The 24,982-nt window shown below is 41.6% G+C and overlaps 1 protein-coding gene across 1 annotated transcript in view; it reads left to right on the top strand.

Annotated features, from left to right (window-relative positions):
- OBSCN (obscurin, cytoskeletal calmodulin and titin-interacting RhoGEF) overlaps window positions 1–24,982 on the top strand; it is a gene marked incomplete at both ends in the record, with an annotated part of 192,075 nt that overhangs the window by 57,881 nt on the left and 109,212 nt on the right. Inside the window, 17 exons of the mRNA XM_080340366.1 lie at window positions 896–1,162; window positions 2,067–2,336; window positions 3,100–3,366; window positions 3,880–4,146; window positions 6,343–6,615; window positions 8,151–8,417; window positions 10,518–10,784; window positions 11,921–12,187; window positions 12,786–13,049; window positions 13,627–13,893; window positions 14,271–14,534; window positions 15,510–15,776; window positions 16,852–17,118; window positions 18,364–18,627; window positions 19,771–20,037; window positions 20,861–21,124; window positions 24,687–24,950. Of these exons, the coding sequence (XP_080196492.1) occupies window positions 896–1,162; window positions 2,067–2,336; window positions 3,100–3,366; window positions 3,880–4,146; window positions 6,343–6,615; window positions 8,151–8,417; window positions 10,518–10,784; window positions 11,921–12,187; window positions 12,786–13,049; window positions 13,627–13,893; window positions 14,271–14,534; window positions 15,510–15,776; window positions 16,852–17,118; window positions 18,364–18,627; window positions 19,771–20,037; window positions 20,861–21,124; window positions 24,687–24,950 (4,533 nt within the window). The remainder of the gene's footprint in view (window positions 1–895; window positions 1,163–2,066; window positions 2,337–3,099; window positions 3,367–3,879; window positions 4,147–6,342; window positions 6,616–8,150; window positions 8,418–10,517; window positions 10,785–11,920; window positions 12,188–12,785; window positions 13,050–13,626; window positions 13,894–14,270; window positions 14,535–15,509; window positions 15,777–16,851; window positions 17,119–18,363; window positions 18,628–19,770; window positions 20,038–20,860; window positions 21,125–24,686; window positions 24,951–24,982) is intronic.

Below are 24,982 nucleotides of genomic sequence, written 5' to 3'. Positions count from 1 at the left end.
TCCCTGGAGACATCCCAGGCCAGGCTGGATGGGGCTCTGAGCAACCTGAGCTGGGTTAAATTCACTCTTTCATGTATCTGGAAACATGAATGGGAAATGTTCTGAGCCATCATCTCTGAAAGTCAGAGTCTGACGTCCTCCATATCCTCTTAGAGAATCACATTTTTCCTGACTAATGAGGACTAATTTGTCCTTCCCAGAGTATCTGAATAATTTGACTCTTTTACTCTGTCCACTTTGAGGCTCTGAAGGATTATATCTTCCTTCTTTTATATCTGGTCAAAAATTTCCCATGTATAAAGATCTTTAGTGTTGAATGTATTTTAAATTAGATGAAGGGAATCAATAAAAAAGAAGAGGCAAGAGGAAAATGTTCAGGAAAGTGAGGAAAATGTGCAGCATATCCTTTTATTGGTGCTCCTGCTTCAATAAAAGGCAGTGACAGCTCTCTGGATTTATAAGGCCTACAACCCAGTTACTTCTCTTCACACATTTTTCTTCCAACCATCTGACCCCTTTCCACTTCTATATTCCTGTAATGGGAAAGGATGCTCCCAGAGAACATTTTCTACTCCTCCCCAATACAGAAAAGTGCTTCCTTAAATGTAATCTATCTTGTTGAGTAGTTATTCCATAGAAGTGTGAAGCTGCCCTTCTGGCCTTCACTAGGGCCCAACATGACTTCTTCAAGCCCCATTCCGTCTGATGGGGTCTCCTGTGCCTGACAGATGTCCCAACTCATTCCAGTCATGAGCTGTGAGACTCCTTTAGTTTCTGCATTGGTACCATCAGCATTGCCAAGGGTTTGCTTAAGCTCTCTTTAGTTACTTGATAGCAACTTAAAATGTCTCAACCTAAATATCTTGGTTGTTCTGTTTTGTCTGATAACATTCAGAGAAACCTGCTGTCTTCATGAAGTCCTTGGATGATGTTTTTGGTGAGGAGAGAGGTGTGATTAAACTGGAATGCGAAGTCTCCAAAGAGAAGGTCAAACCTGTTTGGAAAAAGGATGGTGTGAAACTCACTCCTGGTAACAAGTATGAGCAGATACAGAATGGGAAGACCCTGTGCCTCCTTATCCATGACCTCGAAAAGACAGATGCAGGTTTATACACCTGTGATATTGGCACTGATGTTGCTAAGTCAAAGGTCAGCGTTCAGGGTAAGTATCGTAGATCATGGCAAATCAAGGGGTGTTGCAAATATGGGTAGGGTTGGTCATCTTCTCTCACATCTGTTCCTCAATGAGACTCAATGGCTTCCACCTTTGAACAGCGCTAACAAAATTTACCACATAACAGAGATGTTTGAACAGTCTCCGTTGCTCTTTTACAGAAGTATATCTGGTGTTTCACTGAAATTCACGTGTTGATGTATTGGAATGTTTCCTTCCTGAACATCACTAAAGTTCTTCCCAGAAGAGTAAATAACTACTTTCTCAAAAAAACAAAACAAAACAAAAAGCAACTTGTGTTTTATATGGTTCAACTATTAATTCAGAGTCAGTTATGGGAATATAAGAGTAGGACAGCATTGAAGAACCCAGAAATTCAGCCTGTCCTCTCATCCTTGTGGCTGCTTGAAAGAAAGAGGAATGTCCATGACTTCCAAACTCATGTTGATAATGGGATGAATTTAGAATTTGTCTGATTCTAACACAAGGAGGGGTAGGATGGTAACAAGTTAACAAGTACAAACATCATATTTCTTACATCAGCATGGATAAAAACCTCACACAACATCCCACAGGCTTAATCTCTCACAGCTTTTCTCCCACCTTGCTTGTTGAATCTTGACTCTTCACCACTGAATGAGCTGTTCTTCATGAAGTCCATCCAGAACAAACCGCAAGATTCACGTGTGCCTTTATCTATAGCTTTGCGGTGATTCTGAGTGGATAACATCTGAGAAATCCTTCTCATGTCAAATATATCTGTAAGGAATGCAGTGCTGTCCTGTCAATCCTATATATAAAACAGTCCCATGAGCTAAAAATGTCAATGCTACTATTCATAAAACCCTTTTCTCCTTTTATTAACCTATTTTTTATTTTTGTTATCTTTCAGAACTGAACATTGGCATCACCAAACGGCTGAAGAACACTGAAATTCAGGAGGGAGAAGATTGCACTTTTGAGTGTATCTTGTCCCATGAAAGCATTGGTGACTTCAACTGGACGCTGAATGGGAATAAAGTGGAAAGTGGTGGGAGATTTAAAGCCTCGAATGCGGGGAGGAAATACACACTCAGTATCAAAAATGTGATTCCTGATGATTCTGGGGAAGTCATTTTCACTGCCCGTGGTCTAACCTCCAAGGCTTCTCTCGTTGTGAAAGGTAATGAGATTAAGAAGGTTCTAGTGCTTGATTTCTTGGGTGTCTTTTCATAAGGTATGTCAGTAAACCATGAGGGCAAGCTCTTGTTATGACCAAAACAAATAGCAGCCTTCTCTGTCAGCCTTAGAACACTGAGATTTTCCCCTAAAAACAAGGAAAAGGTGTAAAAATTTTATAGGTATTAGAGAATTGCAGAATGCAGTGGATTGTGTAATTGTACAGATAATTACTACCCAGAATATATGCATCTGAGATGATCCCCCAAAGCTCCCTAGGCAGTCAGTGGAGAGAAGAAACAGGTGGTTTTCATAGTTCATCATCCACAGTTAGATTTATTTAGGACAAAATAAATAGTTCCTTCAGACTCTTTGCCTGTACTTAGCACATCACTGCTGGCTGTAGAGTGGCCCTGGAGTGGGTTCCTCTGCTATGGATCTCTATAGTGTAAATGTCTATATTTAATGAGATAGACTGTACCATAACTGTATATCTAAAGTAGCTTCAGTGACAACAAAATTACATTCCCTGAAATAGATGCATCAGGACAAGTCCTCAGTTCCTGTAAGCAATAATTAATATTCAGAGCCCATAACTGCAATTATAACTTACTAAAGAGAAAGGCTGCCTCCCTTCCTTAAGATAATATGAATAATTCACTGGGGAACGCGAAAACATACTGGATATTTGAATTGCAAAAACCTCCGTCATATAGTGATCTTGATTTCTATTCAAAGTTCCCTTTATTTTTTTTCCCCCTCTTCAGAAAAACCTACTGAGGTTACAAAACAGCTGGAGGATAAAACATCATCAGCAGGGCAGGACATCAGCCTGAGCTGTGAATTGTCAAAACCCGATGTGAACATCAGGTGGTACAAAGATGGCAAAGCAATCCGAAAGAGCCAGAAATATGACTTGCACCAGGAGGGAACACGGGCCGTTCTGATCATTCATGACTCCACGATCAAGGACAGTGGGGAGTACACCTGTGAGACAGAGGTCTCCAAAACAAAAGCCAAGGTCACAGTGCAAGGTCAGTTGAAGAATGCATTGGAGCTGGAAGGTACAGAAGCTGGGGTAAATAACTGCAACCTGTGGGAGGTGTTCTTCTCTCCTATATCACTAAATAGGACCAATTTTTAGTTTTCAAACTCTCATGGATTAAAGGCTTTTAAAAAAAAAACCTCTGGAAAAACACCTTGTAGGTACCGAAGAATCCTATGTACTACATAATGAGCAAATCAAATTTTGCAGTTTGAGTTAGTCTTTTTTGAATTTGGGTGATCAAAACTGTGTGCAATCTGCCAGATAAGATCTCACTAGCACTTGCACAATGGCATTAAACTTCCCAGGTATCTTCTGGAAATATTTTAACTGATATGCTCTGTGACATGAAGAGGACCTCATGATCTTCTTAGATCCCCTCCATGCCTATATTCCATGATTCTACAAGTGGGGGCGAAGGGGATTCATGACCACTTTGTATGCACACGACTTGTTTGGGTAACAAATCTGTCTCTATGCATTTTTCTCTTTTTCCTTTCAGAAAAACCTAATTATTTTGTCAAGGAACTTTCAGACCTAAAAGTCGATGAAAATGGAAGCGCAGTTTTTACGTGCCAGAGCGAGAAAGCTGCGTCCTCTGTGATATGGAGGAAAGGCATGGCTGAACTCAGGGCTGGCAGGAAATACGAGCTCACACAGAAAGGACAAGTCCTGCAGCTGACCATAAAAAACTTGGAGAAGAGCGACAGTGACACTTATACCTGTGACATTGGCGATGCCCAGTCCAGAGCCAAGCTAGTCGTGCAAGGTATGCATGAGAGGAACATGACTGTTCGTCCTGTTTCTCCACCAGGAAACATTATATGCAGAGGCAGATCTATTTCTAAGCATGTAGATAACAGATCTAACTGATTTCTGGTCTTTAGTCATGATATATATATATATATTATGCAGGACATGTGGACAAAAATATAGAGCTGGGCATGCAGAGAAAGATCTGAAGTACTTTGGGTATGATTTAAACCCCAAAATGCTGATGTGAGGAGAGAGGCTGATGTTCCTGTGTGAACATACGATGGACACAATTCATTATGCCTGCTGTTAGAATAGGGAAGAGTTATTCTACTTTAGGCTTTTCTCCATATCTCTTGATGCCTCTTTCCAGTGGCTTATAAGAAGGGACGGGTGAATGGGCAGTCCAGGAATTAAGAAGTCCACTTAAAGAAGTGCTCAATGTCCCTCTGCACTTCAGAGATGAAGGGTACAACTTAATCTCATAGAATCATAGAGTAGTTTAGGTTGGAAGGGACCTCCAAAGCTGATCCAGTGCCACCTCTGCCATGAGCAGGGACATCTTCACCAGCTCAGGTTGCTCAGAGCCCCGTCCAGCCTGGCCTGGGATGTCTCCAGGGATGGGGCATCCAACACCTCTCTGGCCAATCTGGGCCAGTGTTTTACCACCCTCCTTGAAAAACATTTCTTCCTCATTTCTAGCCTGAATCTCCCCTCCTTTAGTTTAAAACCATCACCCCTTTTCCTATTACAACAGGCCCTGCTGAAAAGTCTGTCCCCATCTTTCTTGTAGGCCCCTTTTAAGCATGGAAAGGCCACAATAAGGTCTCCAGCTGAAAAGTACAACCCAAGCGACTTTTGTATGAAGCCACAGGCAGTAAATGAGCTGTGGTGGCCAATGCTGACAGAGGACAGTGTTTAAGGGGAAGGAATGAGGTCTGGTTGTTACTGCTCCTCATAGTTCCCTCATTGGAACTCCAATTGGGAGAAACTCTTCAGCTGAAATAGATAAAGTGAGGAAGCAAACAGAAGGAACCATTCAAGAATAGTCACGTGGAGATGCAGTGTCAGTGTCCATTTATTAATTGTTATATTTAGCTATTAAAAACTCAGGGTAAAGCCAGACTCCTCCACCTCTTATCGTCTACTAGAATAGCCTTGAGAAGCATAGAAGTGTGGTTAATCCACATCATGGCCTCAGGAGGTGAGCTACCTGAAATCACTGTGAAGTTTCTAACACCAGATTTTCTGTCACAAAGCTTAAGTAAAAATTCCCTGTACTGGATTTGTAAGGAGGAGCAACATCACATATATTTGTATACAGTAATAATATTTATTCTTAAAATGTATTTATAGTTAGATATCTATATCTATACAAACAGGTTTTCAGGGCTGGTTTTTGTTTCTTTTTATTGAAGCTGTAGTTAGATACTCTCTCCCCTTCCTATTGTGTTTTTGGTTAGACTAAGCTCAATGAAGGTGGAGGCTGAGTGCTCTTGTCCCATAGAAAACAAGTTGGTCTGTTCTCCCAAGTAGCAAGTGATAGGCCAAGAGGAAATGGCCTCAAGTTGCACCAGGCATGGTTTAAATTGTATATTAGGAAAAAATTCTTCCCATAAAGGATTGTTGGGCATTGGAACAGGCTGTCCAGGGCAGTGGTGGAGTCACCATCCCTGGAGGTGTTTAGATGAGGCATTTAGATGAGGTTCTTAGGGATATGATTTAGTGCTAGAGTTAGGTTATCGTTGGACTCGATCCTGAGGGTTTCTTCCAACTGAAACGATTCTATGATTCCATAAATTATACTTTCCCTAGAAAAACAGAGGGGTTGTCATGGGAGGGATCACCTGCTTAGTGATGTCTACAGCCCTGTGATGCTGTCAGAACTGCAGCCTTTAGCCTTTCCAGGTAATTCCATTAGGAGAAACTTTAAAACACTGGGTGTGCGTTGTACTGGCTACATGTTCTGCTATATGTCTTCTGGTGCTTTGAAGTCTTCATCCTATTTTGGTGTGTGTCCCGTATATATTATCTCCTTGTGAATGTTTTTTTTTTTTGTGTTCAAAAATGGGGGAATTGTGTTTCAGTCTTCTGTATCATGAATATATTTCTTTCTTTAAACACTCACATGGGAAATCTTGGAATTTTCCATATCAATTTTCATGCTAGAAGCTGAAGATTCCAGTAATTGATGTATTTATGTTCCTTTCAGGCCAGAAAGTGCTAATAACAGAAGATCTGGAAGATGTCACTGTGTTAGAAGGAGAATCTGCCATGTTCAAATGCAGAATTTCTCCTGTAGACTATAGCAAAGTGCAGTGGTTTTTGGATAAAACCCCACTCCATACCAATGAACTTAATGAGATCCAGTCTCAGCCCGGTGGATATCACTTGCTAACGTTGAAAAAACTATCACTGAAGGACTCGGGGGTCATTACATTTGAAGCTGGTGATAAGAAAACATCTGCCAGTTTGGTTGTTGAAGGTAATTCGATCATAAAAACTGAAGGAGAGGAAAGAATACGTAGAAAAAAGTATGGGTTAATGTGGGTAGGTGAAAAAAAAATAACAAAAATGCTACAAATTTGGCCCCATCATATCCATATATGTTCAAAAATAGCATTACCTATATAATGAAGCTAGTGCTGGGGCATGAACACTTTGTAATCCTGGACAACTCTCCATGTGTTTATTGGACCTTAGATGGGAATGTCATATTCTGTTGATTGCACTTTGGATGCCTTGCCCAATTTTCCTTGAGCTGAGCTGGAAGGGTGGTGATAAATGAGGAGAAACCAATTAGTTCAAGGAGGAAAAGAACCCAAACAAACAGTGTAACCAAAAAGTGTTTAATTGAGTTTTCATTGTTTGAAAGGCAATATTACATGTGTTTTCTGCTAGTCATTGTTGACAATTAATTGTTTTCTCTGGAAAAGTTAAAACTGAGTAGTGAAGAGAAAAAATTCCAGACAGCCCAAAAGTACAGGATCAAAGAGGTGTTTTATTAGTGGAAACATAGATATTTCTCATTGCCCAGAGATGTAAACCACGCAGTCTCCACTGCATCAGGTCACATTTCCATTCTTTTCAGAACCATCACATTTCTTGCAAAGAACTGTTTTTCTTCAAATTTTGAAAATTTGCCCTCATTTTGCCATGCTGCAGAAATGCAACCAGTTTGTTTGGTTTGTTTAGCTTCGTTTTATTTATTTATTTGTTTTGTTCTGGAGGCAAATGAAAGGTATTATTTGCAAACAGCTGATTCCTTTTGGTAGCAGTAATGTGTGATGCTACGGTACCAAAACCAGATTTTGATTTTCTGATTGGTTTTTTAATGAATTAAAAAGCATTAAGCTAGGAGGGGATAAGCCCTACCTTGGCCAATTTAGTTATTGGTATCTAGCGTAGGCTACTTCTATAAGTTGTATAGAAAGACGAGCACTTCCAAAGAGCAATTAATCTCTGTCCTAATGAACTATTTTGAAAGTGAACATCTGGTCTCCGGAGGTGTTTGTCATCCTCCAGAAGTTATAGAGATAACCTACATGACCAGTCTGAACTACCTGCCTGGTTTTCAGATGATTCATACTGACGAGATGAGACCTGCTCTAGATGAGTGGCTTTCAGAAACCTCTGTTACACTTCACTTGATGCAGAATTAATTGTTCCACATTCAGTTAGAAGGTTCAAACTAATCAGCTCATGTCTAAAAGGACTTAGGAAAATTGTCTCTATCTTGTCCATATTTAGCAAGATGCAAAAGGGATTTTATGTTCTTCAACAAGCATATTTTCTTCTCAGATTCTTCCAGATGGTGTTAGGTATTTACTAAACAACATTTTACAGCATGGCTGGTGTCTTCCTGAGGGCTTTATAGTCATGAACACCAAATTACTTGTTACTAACCCTGACCTGTAATTTTGATACAAGTGATCTTGGATGTAAATCTCACGGATTACTTGTGATCTGAAAATCCACACCTCTTCCGAAGCATCTCAGATGGTTTTTATGTGATTCTAGAGAAGCCCTGCATCTTCACAAAGGAGCTGGTTGATACTGAAGTCACTGAGGGAGAGGATGTGATCCTTCACTGTGAAACCTCCAAATCAGACAGCCCTGTAAAGTGGTGCAAAGATGGGAAGAGCCTTAGGAATTCTTCCAAGTATAACATCAGCCGGTCGGGATTTGAAGCCAAGCTTGTCATTCACAGGGCAGAAGAAAGAGACAGTGGCAGATATGAGTGTGAGGCTGGAGCAACTAAAAGTAGTGCGATTATTACTGTCAAGGGTAAGAACATTTGGAATGATGGTTTGGGTCCTAACCTGTCGTCTAATGTTGAGGTCAGAGGAATAAACTGAAATGACAAAAATGCAAAACTATACTGGAAAGGAACATTATGTCTTTGCACCATAGAGATTCTCATCAAGTCATGGAGAGGTGATGGAATGTGAAATATCGAAATCCTTCATCTTACCTGGTTTTAGCTCTTTGAAAGCTAAATTCCTAAGATCTCTAGAGAAGAGAGCAATGGGTCAGTAGAAGACAGTGGGTGTCTCTATAGGAGATCTACCCATCCTAAGAGGTGATCCAGCAAAAAGATGAATCACCTTCTGAAGCTGTCTCCACTGGTGGCTCTCTCTAGGGAAGGAGCTCACACACTCACATTTGTCTGGGTAACTGCTTTAGGCGGCCAAATTTTGGGTGCATGACTCTCAATAAGAGTGTGACCAGGCAGGAGGTGCTATCTAAAGGGCTGTTGTCTGAGCTGAAGCAGAATTTCTCTTTTTAAACACACCAGACTTTAGCGTACTTCCCTGAGCACGTTGGGGAAGCACCAAGTAGGTCAATGTTGGACCTGAGCCATGTCAGAACTGGGCTCATCTACTACACATCTTATAACCACTCCTACCTGTCTTGAGTCACTGCCCCAGCCCGGGGTTGAGCAGAGCTTGGGTTCTGTGAGCAAAATCACTCATTCATGTGGGTAGGTTTGAGCAGGCACAGGTTGTGTTGAGCCTGACCAGTGGACATCCTGCACAAGGCTGGTGTAACACACTGGGCAAGGGTGGATGAGAAGCTGTACCTGGATTAGAGAAGTCAGTGTGAACCAAAAGCATTTGGGTTGTTGGAATAGTCAACCTGAACCTCAGAGCATGAAGAGGGAAGGCAGTCAGCACACAGTATTTATCTAGAGTGCAAAGAAACAAGTCAACTTTAGGTTGAGGTCTGCCATGCATGGAAAGAGAAGAACTTGACAGTGTGACCAAGAAGAGAGGTCATGGTTAGTGATCCCAATTTTCTATGTCTTTCTGTAGCACTAGGATTTTTTTCCCAATACCCATTACACCCAAAATAAAGTTCTGTGTAGACTTCATTAAGACTTGGATCTCACTCATGGTGAAGAAAAAATGTCTGATAGAAACACATTCATGTTACACAACAGCCCAAATTCTCTCTTCACAGAGAAGCGTGTGGATGGATATAGGATTTGAACACATGGATTTAGATCACCAGCAGATGTAAAGGAGTCAAGTCATAAGGATGCCCTGAGACAAATTACACTGCTGTAACTTTCCGTTGTCTATTAGGGTCACATTAGAACAGCAGAATGGAAAAATAGGGAAAAAAAGTCAGTAGCCATGAAACACTGAGTGTCCCAAACTGGTGTTAAAAGGGGAATAGAAGAATAGGCTGTAACTTTTCAACAGCCACAGGAAAACTGCATCACGGATTAGTGGCTGACCTGTATATTCAGAAGACAGAAAGAAATTGTGGGGTTTTTGTGCAATTTGTGCCTTCCCTACACTAGCTCACCTTAAAGCCTTGAATCCCAGGCTGTGGCAAAGCCTGCACAGGAATCTCCACAGGGACCCTTTCACGTACAGCTGCGCTTTCCTCTCTGTCTTTGCTTTGTGCTGTTTTTAAGTCTATATTCATGTCAGACAAAAATATGTCATGTATTTTTCTTTGTTTTTTGTAATGAGAAATCCATACAAGCGCTCGGCCATTTCTTTGTGTCCTTTATGTTTTGTGCAAGTCAACCTCAGTCAAATTTTATGGTGCCAGTGGTCAAGTTCTGACCGCCCATTTGTAACACACTTTGTGGCATCAGTAGCAGTGCAGCATGTACAACTATTATTAATAATAATGACAGTAATAGTAGCAACATCTTCAATAGTACAGGTAGTAGTTAAAGGGAAAATAAACATATGGTCTCAAATATTTTTTATAGCCAGATGTTAGCTGCCAGAATCTGTTTAGTATTTGTTAGTGCTTTTCTGTTCCTGTGCTTTTCTACCTGAATAACCAAGTCTGAAACAAAAAGGGAAAAGTGATTTCCAATCTCATGTGTTTTTAAACATTTGCAATATTATTTTTTTTTTTCAGAAATACCAGTTCTTTTCAAGAAAGAGCTCCAAAATGAAGAAGCTAAAGAAGGGAAACAAGTCAAGCTGACCTGTGAGCTCAGCAAACCTGACACCCCAGTGAAATGGATGAAAGGAGACACAGTTCTCTATGCCAGTGAGAAGTACGAATTTAAGCAGCATGGTACTGTGGCAGAGCTCATTATTCGAGATGTCAAATCGATAGACTCTGGGGACTATACCTGCAGCACCGGGGAACTGAAGACCACTGCTCGGGTGAAAGTAAAAGGTAGGCAGAGATACATTGCCATGCTTTCTTAATGCATTACTTAACAGATCTATTGAAAAAAACCAAACCAAACTAAAAACAAACAGCACTTCTTTTTGTGGCAGTGCCATCTACAAATTCATACATAAAATGTAAAGGTAATATTGCATACTCGTAAGCACCTGCATATATTTCATTCATGGAATCTCACATTATGCACCTGCAAATTTAAATCTGCAACTTCCCACTGAGCAAAAAATAAATAATACAGAGAGTTAATTTTCTATACCCTATGTGCCATAGTTCCTGATCTATCAGCTATTGCAAATTGCAGATGGCCAAATGATGAATGTCTAGACCATCAAACTCCCCAAAATATCCTTTTTAAAGGCTCCTAGGTGCCATTTGCACTCCCCAATGCCTTTAAATTGATACAATACATTCAATAGTGTAGTATGTGCTGGAGCAGAAAGCGGGAGAGATATAGGTTATTAAAACTGTCTTAAAGCCCTGCAGCAGCAGGGAATTCACTAGATGAGGATGCTCAGAGGACTCTGAAGGGGTCCTTATTAAAGATGAGAGGAAACTTCACCCTAACTCCTAGGGATCACCAGTGAGATGATAACATCTAGAGGAGAGATTTCTTCCAGCTCTCAAACAGAATCACTTTGACACCACACAGCCAAAGGAGGTCCCAGGGCTGCTCTGCTCATGTGGGAAAGGACTGGTTTTAAGACGTCACAGCTGTTCAGAGAAGGGAAAGGGGCTGGAGCACAAGTGTGATGGAGCGGCTGAGGGACCTGGGGGGTTCAGCTGGAGAACAGGAGCTGAGGGGAGACAGGGACACAAAGAAACGGCCTCAAGTTTCGCCAGGGGAGGTTGAGGTTGGATCTGGGGAACAATTTCTTGCCTAAAGGGCTGTGGGGCATTGGAATAGGCTGCCCAGGGCAGTGCTGGAGTCACTATCCCTGGAGGGGTTTAAAAGTTGCGTAGACGAGGTTCTTAGGGACGTGGGTTAGTGACAGAGTGTTGAGTTAATGGTTGGACTCTATGATCTTGAGGGTCTTTTCCAACCAAAATTGTTCTATGATTCTATCATGGGGCACTTGTACAGCAGATCAAGAGAACATGTCCTGATCCCTGGTTCTGTGTTCTAGCTGTGCCCGTCCTTTTTAAGCAAGCCCTGGAGAACACAGAAACAGAAGAGGGGAAATCTGTCTCCTTGCGCTGCGAACTCAGCAAAGCTGATGCCACCGTGGTGTGGAAGAAGGGAGAAGCCGCGCTCCAGGCAAGTGCCAAATATGAAATGAAGCAGAAGGGGACAGTGGCAGAGCTGGTGATTCATAATGCAGAGCCAGAAGATGCGGGAAGATACACCTGTGACACTGGAGACCAGCAGACCACAGCCCAAGTCAAAATCCATGGTAGGAATGAGACACCTGCTTGTGACCATTTGTTGTTGTTCTTGCCATGGTCCTGCTACTCCTGCACATTTATAATGAGTGTTCAGGAAAAAAAAAAGGATCAGTACAAACAAAAATCAGCTCTGGCTGGGTCCATTATGTTCCTTGTTTTCTAGGGCAATAATTTTATGCTAAAACATAACAATCAAATATCTTTGATAACAGGATACATTGCCATTCTGCTTTCTGCTCTGGATAGAGGTGCTTGTCTGAGCTCTAAGCCAGGAGGTAAGAAGGGCCTCAGCTACACATTTGGTTAAATAGGCAGTTCTTTTTCACATTTTCTCAGCAAGTTTTTCATGTGTCTTGACCATCAACATCTGGGAAGCAGAAGGGTAATTACTGTGATATTCTAATTATTGGAAAATAATTGTTTTGTTTCTATTTTCTCCCAAACTCCTGGTGTGCTATTGTAAACACAGGTAGAGTCCTGGAAATGCAGGTAGGTCAAGAGCTTATTAGCTGTGCCAAGAGAGCTTGTGTCGGTTTTGTGTCCCATGTGGGGTCAGCAGTTGGTAACGATGCTCCTGAAGTAAAATGAGAACGCTTCATTCCTCAGCTGTCTCTGCGCTCATCGAAGAAGAGCTGAAGAGCGTGGAAGCTGTGGAAGGTGGGACGGCCACCCTGCGATGCCAGCTGAGCAGAGAGGCCCCCGTGGAGTGGAGAAAGGGGCACGTTCCTCTCCGGCCAAGTAATAAGTACAGGATGAGGCAGGAGGGCACAGTGGCAGAGCTGCTGATCCATGATCTGGACTCAAAGGATGCTGGAGACTATACATGTGTAGTGGGGAACCAAAAAACCACAGCTGCCTTATCAGTGAATGGTAAAAAGTCAGAAATAACCCTTGAAACTCTGGAATGTTTTTGTCCATCTCTTCCCTCCTCCTTTCTGTACATTCCCTCACAACACTTTTATGTCCTGCTTCTACTTTTGTCATCCTTCCGTGTTTTCATGTTGCCATGTCAGTCCTTTCCCCAATCTCCATCTACAATCAGCTTTCATTATGTCCAATGTTGTGTGTGTGTGTTTTGTCCTCTCACCTTTCCTCAAGTGAAGGCTGCTGACATGCATGCGTGTTTTCCTGAATTAGTATGGAAATATAAGATTCCTTAGGATTTTCTGTTAGGGAGTGTTCATCACCTTTAATGATGAGGATGAGTTTGTCATTTATATGCATTATCCCAATCATGATCACACATACTTCGATTCCCACAGAACAATTTACTAGAGATAATTTTTTTACCAACCACACACAAAATAAAAATTTAGCAGGATGTGTTTAAGGATAAGGGTGTTGGAATAAGGCTTAGACGGTCCTACAATAAATCACAATTCAGTCTCTGACCAGACATCTGGGCAGGGCCCTGCGTTGCAATCCCTTTTCGTTCTGCATCTCCCAGCCCTTCCAATCCGTTTCAAAAGAGAGCTGAAGAACGAGGAGGCCACGGAGAGCGGGACGGCCACGCTGCAGTGCGAGCTGAGCCGGGCGGGCGGCTCGGTCGAGTGGTGGAAGGACGGGAAGGTCCTGATGCCCAACGGCAAATACAAAATGAGACGGGAAGGACGTTTTGCTGAGCTGGTGATCCAAGACCTGGATTTGACGGATGCTGGGAGCTACACGTGTGTGTGCGGGGACCAGAAGACAACAGCTGCTTTGAGAGTCAATGGTAACCATTCTGTGTTTCTCACAAAGCCACAAACTTAGCGTGTTTGACAGCATTTGCTCATCATCTGATGCTTGGTCAGTGTGATTTCTTAGAGGTCTCATGTTCTCAGCTCTGTGGTGCCAAAGTGTCACTCTATTAGAGAATATTCTCTTCTGTTTATCCTTTTTTTAGTGCTTTGAGACAACTATCTTAGTATATTTTTATCTCTAATTTATTTCACTCTACTCTAGGAGGTTTTACCCCCTTTTCAACTGTATCCACCTAGCAATATTGCATTTTTGGTTAAATGTATACATGGCAGCCCAATAACTCACAGCAGAGTCCAGTTCATTTCGATCTGGTGCTGATTGCTTCTCTGTTGGTCTTGCATCCTTCAGCCTTGCCCGTCCTCTTCCAAGAAGAACTGTTGAACAAGGAAGCTACAGAGGGGGAGGCAGTCACTTTGCACTGTAAACTCAGCAAATCGGCTCCGGTCGAGTGGAGAAAAGGGAATCGGGTCCTCAAGCCAAGCGCAAAATACAAAATAGAGCAGGAAGGTCCCTTTGCAGAGCTGGTGATCCAGGATTTGGATTTGGCAGATGCTGGTGATTACAGCTGTGTGTGTGGAGATCAACAGACTGCGGCTGCTTTGACAGTAAATGGTAAAAACAAATTCTCAACACGTGCCCCAAGTATAACTCCAAACTCTTCTTCTTTTTCTCCTGCTTTGTCTCGTCCCTGCACACATTCTATCCTCCCCCATGCCGATTAATTTTTCTATCTTGTTTTCCTTCTCTCTCTCTCCTTTCACCTGATGCCCTCTTGATGTGCTGTTTGTCCTCCCAGGTGCTATGACAAGTGCAGTACAGATCCCCAACTCAACACAATCTTCCTCATCCCTTGTTTCAAAGTTTTCCCGTAGGGATTGAACTAAAAGTAGGAATAATATTTACTTTTTGGAATTTAGACTGCTACGCTTGTTTCTGCTAAGAGGAACAAGTTTTCATCAGTGTATGAAGCTACACAAGAACTGTCCTAATGAAAAATTGCCTTTGCTATTCTGTGCCCTTTTTTACCAATTTGGGCCTAACTCTTCCAAAGCATACACTTTATCCTTGCAGAATGCTGACAGCATGTTTGTAACTGCTCTGTTTCAGGGGCCTCTATTTATAAAAATGCAAACAGTGCCATGAATCAGGCACTTCCACAGAACTGCTGTTTTTCTCAAAGGAAACAAAACACTCTGTGTCTCATATTGAAATACGACCTCTAATTTTATCCCCCTGATTTTATGGCCTATCAAGTAAAGGATAGATGACTTGTCAGCTAAGTTTGCCGGTAGACAGACTTGCTTTTAAATCGAGTTTTAAAGTGTGAGGACAACAAAATTAAAAAATCAGATTGAAATAGTGCCAGAGTCAGGTTATGGTTGGACTCATTGATCTTGAGGATCTCTTCCAACCAAAATGATCCTATGATTCGGTGATCTTTTGAAATGTTAGAGACTGGAACAAAATCCTGGAATGTGAAGAAGGTGTTGTGGCTTCAGTGACATGCGGGCCAGGGTTGATAAGAATATATCATGGTTCAGGCTTTCTCAGCTTTGATGCTGTGTCTGTATCGCATTTACTCTGCAGTCCTACCTGCTCTTTTCACCAAAGAATTGACAAACAAAGAGGCCACAGAAGGTAAAAGCATCTCTCTGCGCTGTGACCTGAACAAGGCTGCTGCTAACGTGGAGTGGAAGAAGGGCTTCAAGACCCTCAAACCAAGCGACAAGTATAAAATGAAACGCGAAGGTGTCGTTGCTGAGCTTATAATCCAAAATCTAGACACGACGGACGCTGGAAATTATTCCTGCGTGTGCGGAGACCAGCAGACTACGGCAGTTTTAACAGTACATGGTAAAACACACAAAATGAAACACATGACTAAGAGTAACTATCCTGTTTTCTCTGTTCATTTGGACAGATACCTGGTTATCCAACTGTCTCCTTCCTTCTGCCAGACCTTTATCCACAGCTCACTGATGCCAGTGAAGTTCCCATTGGTGTCAGCGCAGCCGAGGTGCTGGGCAAAAGGGAGATTTCCATGAAAAAGCTCAGAGAAACAAATAGACAACCTGGATTGCCTCTACTGTTTTAATTAGGGTCCATAATTTTGCTTTTCGCCACTAAAAGTTCCTTTATTAGACTCCTGTTATGCTTCATCCCAAAAAAATGGGTTGCCTCAAAGGGACCATGATGTAGGGATTTTAAAGTTTCATAAAATTCCCAAAGATTGGGTTATTCCCTGGGATCTTATTCCCATTTTCCATTCCTGGGACAGCGAGGTGCTTTTATACATACAGGTCAGTTGTCATTGTATTCAGTTACTCTCCAGTTAAAAGCAAGCCCAGACTCTCTAAGGGATGCCCGTTCTCAGGGACAACTCTGATTTTTACTGCAATAGACATGTTTGCAAGAATATGTCAGTTCAGCTGAAAATGCTTGTTTTCCCACCATGTATTGAAATGAACAATTTCATTTCAAACTGACATTTAGAATGAAACTTCAGTGTTTCGGTTTTTAATGAACCACGTCTTTTCATTTGTTTAAGTGTGTGAAAACACAGCAAACATTCCGCCTATTATGGTTTAAAAAGTCGCATAAGAAAACCAATTTTTTTCAGAAATTTCAAAATAGTGTTTATTCTTTTTGCTTGAAATTTCACAGGAAAAAAAATGCGTTTTCTACTTTTGTCTGTATTGATTTGTGACTCTGAGTACACATAAAATATATCTACGGATTATTGTAAGCATTGAGTCCTTTCCTGCTGATGACATTTCGTTCTTCACGCTGCTTCATGGAGTTTATTGAGAATCTATGTTCTTGTAGATAAATCAGTTCAAGATGAAAGGGAAAAGGCAAATCAGACGTCCATGTTTAATTTTAACTCTTTGGAGTGTTACATCTCACTGCTCGTGTTGCTGTCCTTCAGCTTTGCCCGCGTTTTTCAAAGAAGGGCTGAAGAACAGAGAAGCCACGGATGGTGCAACAGCCACTCTGCACTGCGAGCTGAGCAAGGTTGGGGTCCCAGTGGAGTGGAAAAGAGGGGACAAGACACTCAAACCAAGTGATAAGTACAGGATGAGACAAGAAGATACCGCTGCGGAGCTGGTGATACGAGATCTGGAGGTAGAAGATACAGGAGAATACACTTGTGTGTGCGGAGATCAGAAGACCTCAGCTGTCTTGACAGTCCATGGTAAAAAAGCCGTTCTCCGTTATGATAGCAATATCTCAGGGACGTCCCTTTTCTCCAAGAGGTCTCTTTCCCACTTTGTTGTTTCGATTCTGCAGCATTTTCCTGCTTTGCTGGCTGTGTCTCATCTCATCTCCCCTTGTCTGCAGGTTTGAAACTGGTGGTTTATAGCAAAGTAAGGAAGATTTGTGAGGGTTTCTCATCTTGGTCTTCACTTCTTAAAAGTGAAAAAGGCATCTGTACATAAGGCCAAGAGCAGATCATTAGCAGCAACCTGTCCTCACAGGGTTTGTCCTTGCGTCCCACTAATGTCAGTGGATTTTGGTGCTTAACTGGGAGGGAAGTTCTTTAAAAACACTGAGTTTAGTAGGAGATTTTTCCTTTCAGGAATGCATTACTTTCCCCCTCCTTTGTGGGACCATGGTAGATTCTGCCGAGGAATTGATACTTTCCAAAATAAGCCATTATTCTGCACATCCAGGGAATAGTGAGTCAAGTTTTTGTTCCCATCTCTGCCATGGTGAACAGCGACAAGCTTTGGTTGCTCTTCCAGCAGAGACAGTTCATATATAGTCCCAGTAGATGAAAGAACAGTTTTTATTTGAGATATATCTTAAGGATAAGATGCTTCTAAGGACAGGGGCAAAACTGTTGAGGCAAAACTCTCTTCTCTTGGATTTTCTGCACACTTTTATTCCCTCTTCTTTCTCCCAGATGGAGTTTCCTCCCCTTCTCTGAGCTGGCACTTTCATCCCTGTGCTTTCTTTTTGCTTTGAAGGCAACTCGCTAAATGTTGCTAGAAAAAACTCTGCATTCCTGATATTAGCGCCACTATGACCTTGGAAATAATGACTTAAGGGTTCACCTGAAATTATATTACTTTTTTTCTTTTTTTCTGAACAAGAAAGATAAATTATGATGTTGGGAAAGGTGGAGATCTCCATCTAGCAGTGCTGTCATTAAGGTCATTAATGTTCAAGACAAATTAATTCACACTGATATAGGTAGAGAGGACTACTGGAATCAGCTGAGAAATGGTGAACATGCTGCATAAGTCAACATTAGAGGCAGGTCGTGGTGACAACGATCCCTGTGAGATCCTACAGTAGTTTTCTAATAGATGCAGTTTTCAGGGATACGTAATTTGTTTTCCTGTAATAGTGAAGGACTGGCCTTAGGACCTAGTCCTAATTTCCTCAAGGTGTGGTTAACAGTTTTGGTGTACTCTGTTTATATTACGTCCCATAGCTTTGCCTGCACAGTTCAAAAAAGAACTTGTCGATACGGAAGCCACCGAAAATGGGACGGCTGTTCTGCAGTGTGAGCTAACTAAACCCACCCCAGTGGAGTGGAGGAAAGGGCCAAAGGTGCTCAAGCCTAGTGAGAAGTACAAAATGAGACTGAAGGACACCATCGCTGAGCTGACAATCCATAGCCTGGAGGAACAAGATGCTGGAGATTACACATGTGTGTGCGGAGACAAGACAACTACTGCATCCCTGACAGTGCATGGTAAAATAAATCAGTTTAATAGGGATTTTCTTCTTTGTCATCTGTGATCTCATACAGAATCACAAACTGGTCTTGAACCCATCTATTGTTTTAAGTTCTTATGACAGCTGTATCGGCCACTGGGGACCTCAGGACAAGAAAGGGCTTGAGGTGCTGGACCGAGTTGAGAGAAGGGAATGGAGCTGGTGCGGGGCTGGAGCACAAGTGTGATGGAGCGGCTGAGGGACCTGGGGGGTTCAGCTGGAGAACAGGAGCTGAGGGGAGACAGGGACACAAAGAAACAGCCTCAAGTTGCACCAGGGGAGGTTGAGGTTGGATCTGGGGAACAATTTCTTCCCCAAAGGGCTGTGGGGCATTGGAACAGGCTGCCCAGGGCAGTGCTGGAGTCACCATCCTTGGAGGGGTTTAAAGTTGCATAGATGAGGTTCTCAGGGACATGGTTTAGTGCCAGGGGTGGGTTAATGGTTGGACTCTATGATCTTGAGGGTCTCTCCAACCAAAACGGTTCTATGATTCTATGAATATCTTTTACTGAAAGTCGTTATCTTAGGAGTGAGAAATGGCACTATGCAGTCTTTTCTGTCCCTGTTCTTTCACATTAAAGGAATCCAGAAGCACATAATGAAGACCCTGGTGAAGTAGTAAATATCACTTTCAGTACTTCCATTAGTTAATTTCTCTAGGCATATCACTGAGATTTCACTTGATTTTCTTGAATGGAAAGGAAAGGTGTTTTGTTGTGATAACAACTGAGAAAGACTGGTGAGAATGATACATTGCAGCCTGGAATTTTAAATAGCACACCGTTCATTTTAATTGTTCATCTGATCTTAAGACAGATCTGTGCGTAGTTCCTTGAAATCTTGGGATCAGCTTTCTGTCATTATATCTTAAAATGCCTTTAAAACACACCTTCCAGTACTGAAATTGTAGCTTTGCAACACTTTTCCAAATCAGTTGTGACATGCTGAATGTGATGTGTTGCAAAGCATAAGACAGGGACACCCCTGAAATCATCATTTTCCTCTGAGGTACTGTATATTCTAAAACTTTTAGAGATTAAAGGGTTTTAATCCAGTGGAGCATTCAAGACACAGTATTTCCCCGGTTTTAAAGTGCTCTCTCTTCACCTGTGGTCTTCAGCCCTTCCCCCGCGTTTTAGAAAAGAGTTGAGGAATGTGGAAGCCACAGAAGATGGCACAGCCACGTTCTACTGCGAACTGAACAAGCCGGTGGCTGCCGTGGGATGGAGGAAAGGAGACAGAGCCCTGGAGCCAAGCGGCAAGTTCACCATGAGATGCGAGGGCACAATTGCCGAGCTGGTGATCCGTGACTTAGATCTGGGAGATGCTGGGGATTACACGTGCTGTTACGGAGATCAGGAAACCACTGCTGCACTAAAAGTGAATGGTAAAAAAAACCTAAAAATATATAAAAATTAAGGGGATTGTTTTCAACCAGATTACTTTTATTTTTATTTCTTTTTCAAGAGCATAGTAGTATCAGCTTTGAATTTGCAGGCCCATTTCTGCTGTGGTTGGACATGGGCATAAGTGCACTGGTCAGTATCAGGCATAGATCAAATGCCCATTGCAAAAATTTCAGATATTCATTTTGGTACCTACTGATTTCTTTGGTGCCCCTGTTCAGTAGTCGTTACTAAAAAAGGTAAATCACATTATTGTGAAGATGTTACAGTCCTAAAGTTGAGAATATTACAACTTTGTGATGAGATATTTTTGATACACTTCAGTGTTTCAGAATAATTTGATGATCAAGTTCAGCTAGAACACTATCTGAGGAGAAACCTTGTGGAAAAGTCAGATTGATGCCTCAGATACAGCTTAGTTTATGAACTTTTTCAGTAATGATTTGCATTGTGATAGAATTGAGACACTCTAGTCAGGCTTTATTTTCCATTGTGGTAGGAGGCAATGCCCAAAGTAAGGTAGGGCTTAGTCTTGCAAAGTCTGAGGAAGTTGAGGCTGGTGTGGTTCTCCATTTCATGCCATAGACCTTACCGTTAAAAAATATATATAAAAATGAAGCTCTGACTTATGAATACGGTGTTTTCCAGCTTTCCAAAGACACCATTTTATGGTTCTTAGAGTGGTTATCAATCCTACTTGATTAGGGAAGGCTTTGCTTGTCACTTGTGGTTGACAGACCACAGATAAATTGTTGCTGGAATAGCTGCCACGGTCACACATTCTGCTCGTTTTGAACTCTTCAGCCTTGCCCACACGCTTCAAGAAGGAGCTGAAGAACGAAGAAGCCACAGAAGGTGGAACAGCCACGCTGCAATGTGAGTTATCTAGGGCTGCCTCCGTGGAGTGGAAAAAGAAACACAAAATGCTCAAACCCGGTGAAAAATATACCATGAGACAGGAAGGTGCTATGGCAGAGCTGGTGATCCATGATTTAGAAGTCAAGGATGCTGGGGAATACACCTGTGTGTGCGGAGAGGAGAAGACAACGGCAGCGCTGACAGTGCATGGTAAAGAAAACAGAAATGAGAAGGTTTTGTTTGATGTTTCTCCTGTTTCCCCTGGAAGCCTCAGTACTGACACACAATAGGTTCTTTCTCTAATCTTGCCATCATTAATTTTGTTTGGCTTTTATTGTGATTTTTATCTAATTCTAAGTAGATGGTACTTCCATTGATTATACTAACATTTTCCCAGTGTTCCTCTCCCTGCTCTTGGTGCATGGTTATACCACTTTGCACCACACTGAAGTCTGAGGGATTACATGTACTTGCATTTTTTATTCTGTTTTATTCACTTTTGATTTAAGCCTAGAGATGGAGCAGCAGGAACATTCATACTTTTTAAAAGGAGTGATCCTCGATTTCATGTTGCGTTAGGATTTTTCCAGATGATTTTAAATGGTGTAAACAAAACTTGATTCAATGCAATTTTTTTGTGTAACTCTGACCAAAGATCATGTAGATTTGTATTCTGGTATTGCAGAATACTCAGCATTATAGTGTTAGAGCACTTCACTGTCCTCAGTCAAATCCATCTGCAAACTTTCCTTGGGAGAGCAGGGCATGTTATTCTCACTCTTAACACAGGACAGAAGGAAGTCGTTTCAGCCATTTTTCCCACCTGGAAATTCAGTAGGTGAATGAGTTGATTTCTTTTTTTCACCCAGAATTTTTCATCTGGATATTTACCAATAAACCAAGATTAGCTCCTGTCTTGAACTTCCAATTTAGCCATGGAAAATAGAATTGGAAGGACCCCTACAAGTCATCTGGTCGATCTTTGAGCCCCAAGTCACCATCGCACCTACCTGACCTCACTCCAAAGAATTTGCAGTTCCCCTGGACACACATTCCACTGCCTAGTCATCAATCCTGCAAGAAAGTTCTTCCTAATTTAAACAAAAGTCTTTCCTGAGCTGACTTAAGTCATTGCTTCTTGTCCCATAACCTGTAGAAATGGAGAAATATTGGTTATTTTCCTCTCTGTGAAATATCTGGAAACTTATGTCTCCTTTCTGTGTCCTCTTTTCTGGACTAAGCATCTTCAATCCCTTCACGCTTTCTCCGTAGGTCATGTTTTCTAGATTTCAGCTCATCTTTGCTGCTTTCTGGACCCTCTTCAGTCAACCCACGTCTTTCTAGAAGTGTGATTGGTGTCCAAAAGCAGACTGCAGTGCTCCATCTGAGGCTTTGCCAGACTGGAGTAGGATAGAAGGACTTCATGTGTCTTGCATATGACACTCCATTTTATAGATCCTTATTATGATGTCTCCTTTTTCACATCAGAATTGCTTTTTTTTTCTTTTTTTTTTTTACTTGCTTTGTGATCCTTTGTAACCCCAAATCTCTGTCTGCAGATCTGCTGCCTATTGTTCCCCATCTTGTATTTGTGTTGTTGATTGTTCCTCATTATAGTATTTTGCACCTGCTCTTGCTGAATTGTAGCCTGTTTTTTTCAGCACTGATTCAAGATCTTCTATTCCTACTCCTGTTTAACAAAGTGCTTTCAGCATCTCTTCCTTTATATCTTGAGGTCGTCTGCAAAGTTAATGACGACTCTGCATTTCATTGTCCAAGTCACTGAAGAAAATGCTAAATATTACTGTACTCTAAAGTAGCGATGAACTTTTTTCATTGTGAGCATAAATCACAGTTGAATATTCATTCTTTGACTGTGGTTTTCAAACTGGTGGTTCTTCCCACTGTAGTTCCACCTATACCTAGGTCAAGTTAAGAGCTTTACTAAAATATAAGTTGTTACTGGCGTTCTAATCAGTGCAATCAACGGAAGCCAGAGACACATCCAGTTCACCATATAGCGGACATTTACATTTGGTCAGAAGATAAGTCCATTGGCTCCATCGACTTTGTCTGGATCTTTCTTGACTGCCCTAGACTTAGACTCTTGATTTACATGGTGAGAATTAAACGGGTGCATTTCAGTCTGAGAGACCTTTTCCACCTCTGAGTCTCCCTTTTTTTCTATACTTATGGAATATCACCCATTCTCTTTTATTACTGGTGTATATGTTAATGTCTGACATTGGTTGAGCCTGTACCTTAAGTATTCCAGGACAAATTTCACCACATCAAGGTATTTTGAGAATATCCAGTTCATTTAAATCTTCTCTGATTAATTATTTTCTTATCCTAGCCAGAATTTCTATTACTTTCTTAGCTTTCATTAACATTTAATATTAAAGAAGAAAAAGGAATTGAACACTATAACTCTCCCTACTTTACCTATCATCAACTTGCATTCCTGAAATTTGGTAGACCAACTTGTCCCTTGTTTTCCCTCTTTCTAGTCTATGTATAGAATGTCATTGTACTATTTCTGTTTCTTTTTATTCCAGGTTGGCCAGGTTTTTCCTGGGATTTGCATGCTAATATTCTGATGCAGTCAAGAGTCTCATGTTGAACCATGAGCAGAGGACATGGAAAGCTCCTGGAGCAGTGATCTCACCACCTAGTTGCTGTATACAGATAAATACAACATACAGCTGTGTCTGGAGACACTTGATATCAGCATCATTTTGCAGATTTGTCTTTCAGCCCCTTTTTCATGCTGGTCTCTTTGTCCTTGAGGTGATAGTCCAGGAATGGAAAACTGCCCTTGTCCTTCTTGAGACATGCAGGGAATCTGGCCTTTCTGGTTTTGCCTCTATATTCCATAGTATTTCTCATCTAAAACTCACGTATTTTATAGGTCTTTCTAATTTCAGGACATTGAAGAATTTGTGATTTAGTCTGACTACTCCTAATGATCCTTGGAATGAGGTAGTCTCTGTAATTACACCTTTAATACTGTTTGCTTGAGAAGCTTTCCACTCTCTTAAAGGATCTTGCCCTCTAAGTTTGTTTCTGCTTGGTCATAAGTAGCAAATCTTAAATTATTGAATATCCAAATTATTCTATATCCTAAAGTGGTTCTCACCCCATTCCAAAAACTTAGCAGACTTCATTCTATCCTGCTGCTCCCACAGTACACATCAGCACTTTACCCTCCGCTCTTATTCTCTGAATGATTCTATAAGTTGTTCCAAAAGGGGATGGAGTGTTAGGATGTACTTGAACCTCCTGGTGTGAAGGTCTTATAGCAGATTTCCACAATGGAGACATCATCTTTCTTTTCCCTTTCTAATGCTACCCAAGCACGTTCTGGTGGGCACTCTGATTGTGCTCTTCAGCCTCACTCTAACTCTTAAGCTAGGTCTGTGGGTATCCTTAACACATAAGGTAAAACCTTTTCATCTTTTCCTCTAGCTTTTTTCTTTTCCTGATCATGGTGTAACCTGCTATATCAGTTTTCCAGGCTGAATAGAAAGTTACAGTTTTGACCGTATGTGAAGTTTTCCCATTCCTGCTGTTTATTCTCCGTACATCTCTAAACCAATCAGGAAATATACCTGTCGCATAAGACCATGATACAAATTAGTATCTTCCTCCTGTGAGATGATCCTCATGTCAATAACTAGGCATGGATAGATAATGGTAAACATCAGGTTCATCTTTTTTTTGGTGGCCAAGAACTGCTTATCATGAAAATGTTTGCTCCTCTGTTTCTCAGCCCTTCCTGCTCTCTTCAAAGAGGAGTTAAGGAATGAGGAAGCCATGGAGGGTGAAGCAGTCACTCTGCGATGTGAACTGACCAAGGCTGCCCCAGTGGAGTGGAAGAAAGGACACACGCTACTCAAACCTAGCGAGAAATACAAACTGAGGCAGAAGGACGTCACTGCAGAGCTAGTGATCCATAATCTAAATGAGAGTGATGCTGGTGATTACACCTGCGTGTGCGGGGATAAGCAGTCCACAGCTTCCCTAGCAGTTCACGGTAATAACCAATTTCATCTAGGTGGCCTCATG

This window comes from Nesoenas mayeri (genome assembly GCF_963082525.1).
Source record: "Nesoenas mayeri genome assembly, chromosome: 2".
In the NCBI taxonomy this organism is placed as follows: domain Eukaryota; kingdom Metazoa; phylum Chordata; class Aves; order Columbiformes; family Columbidae; genus Nesoenas; species Nesoenas mayeri.
This window is presented reverse-complemented; position numbering and strand designations above follow the sequence as displayed.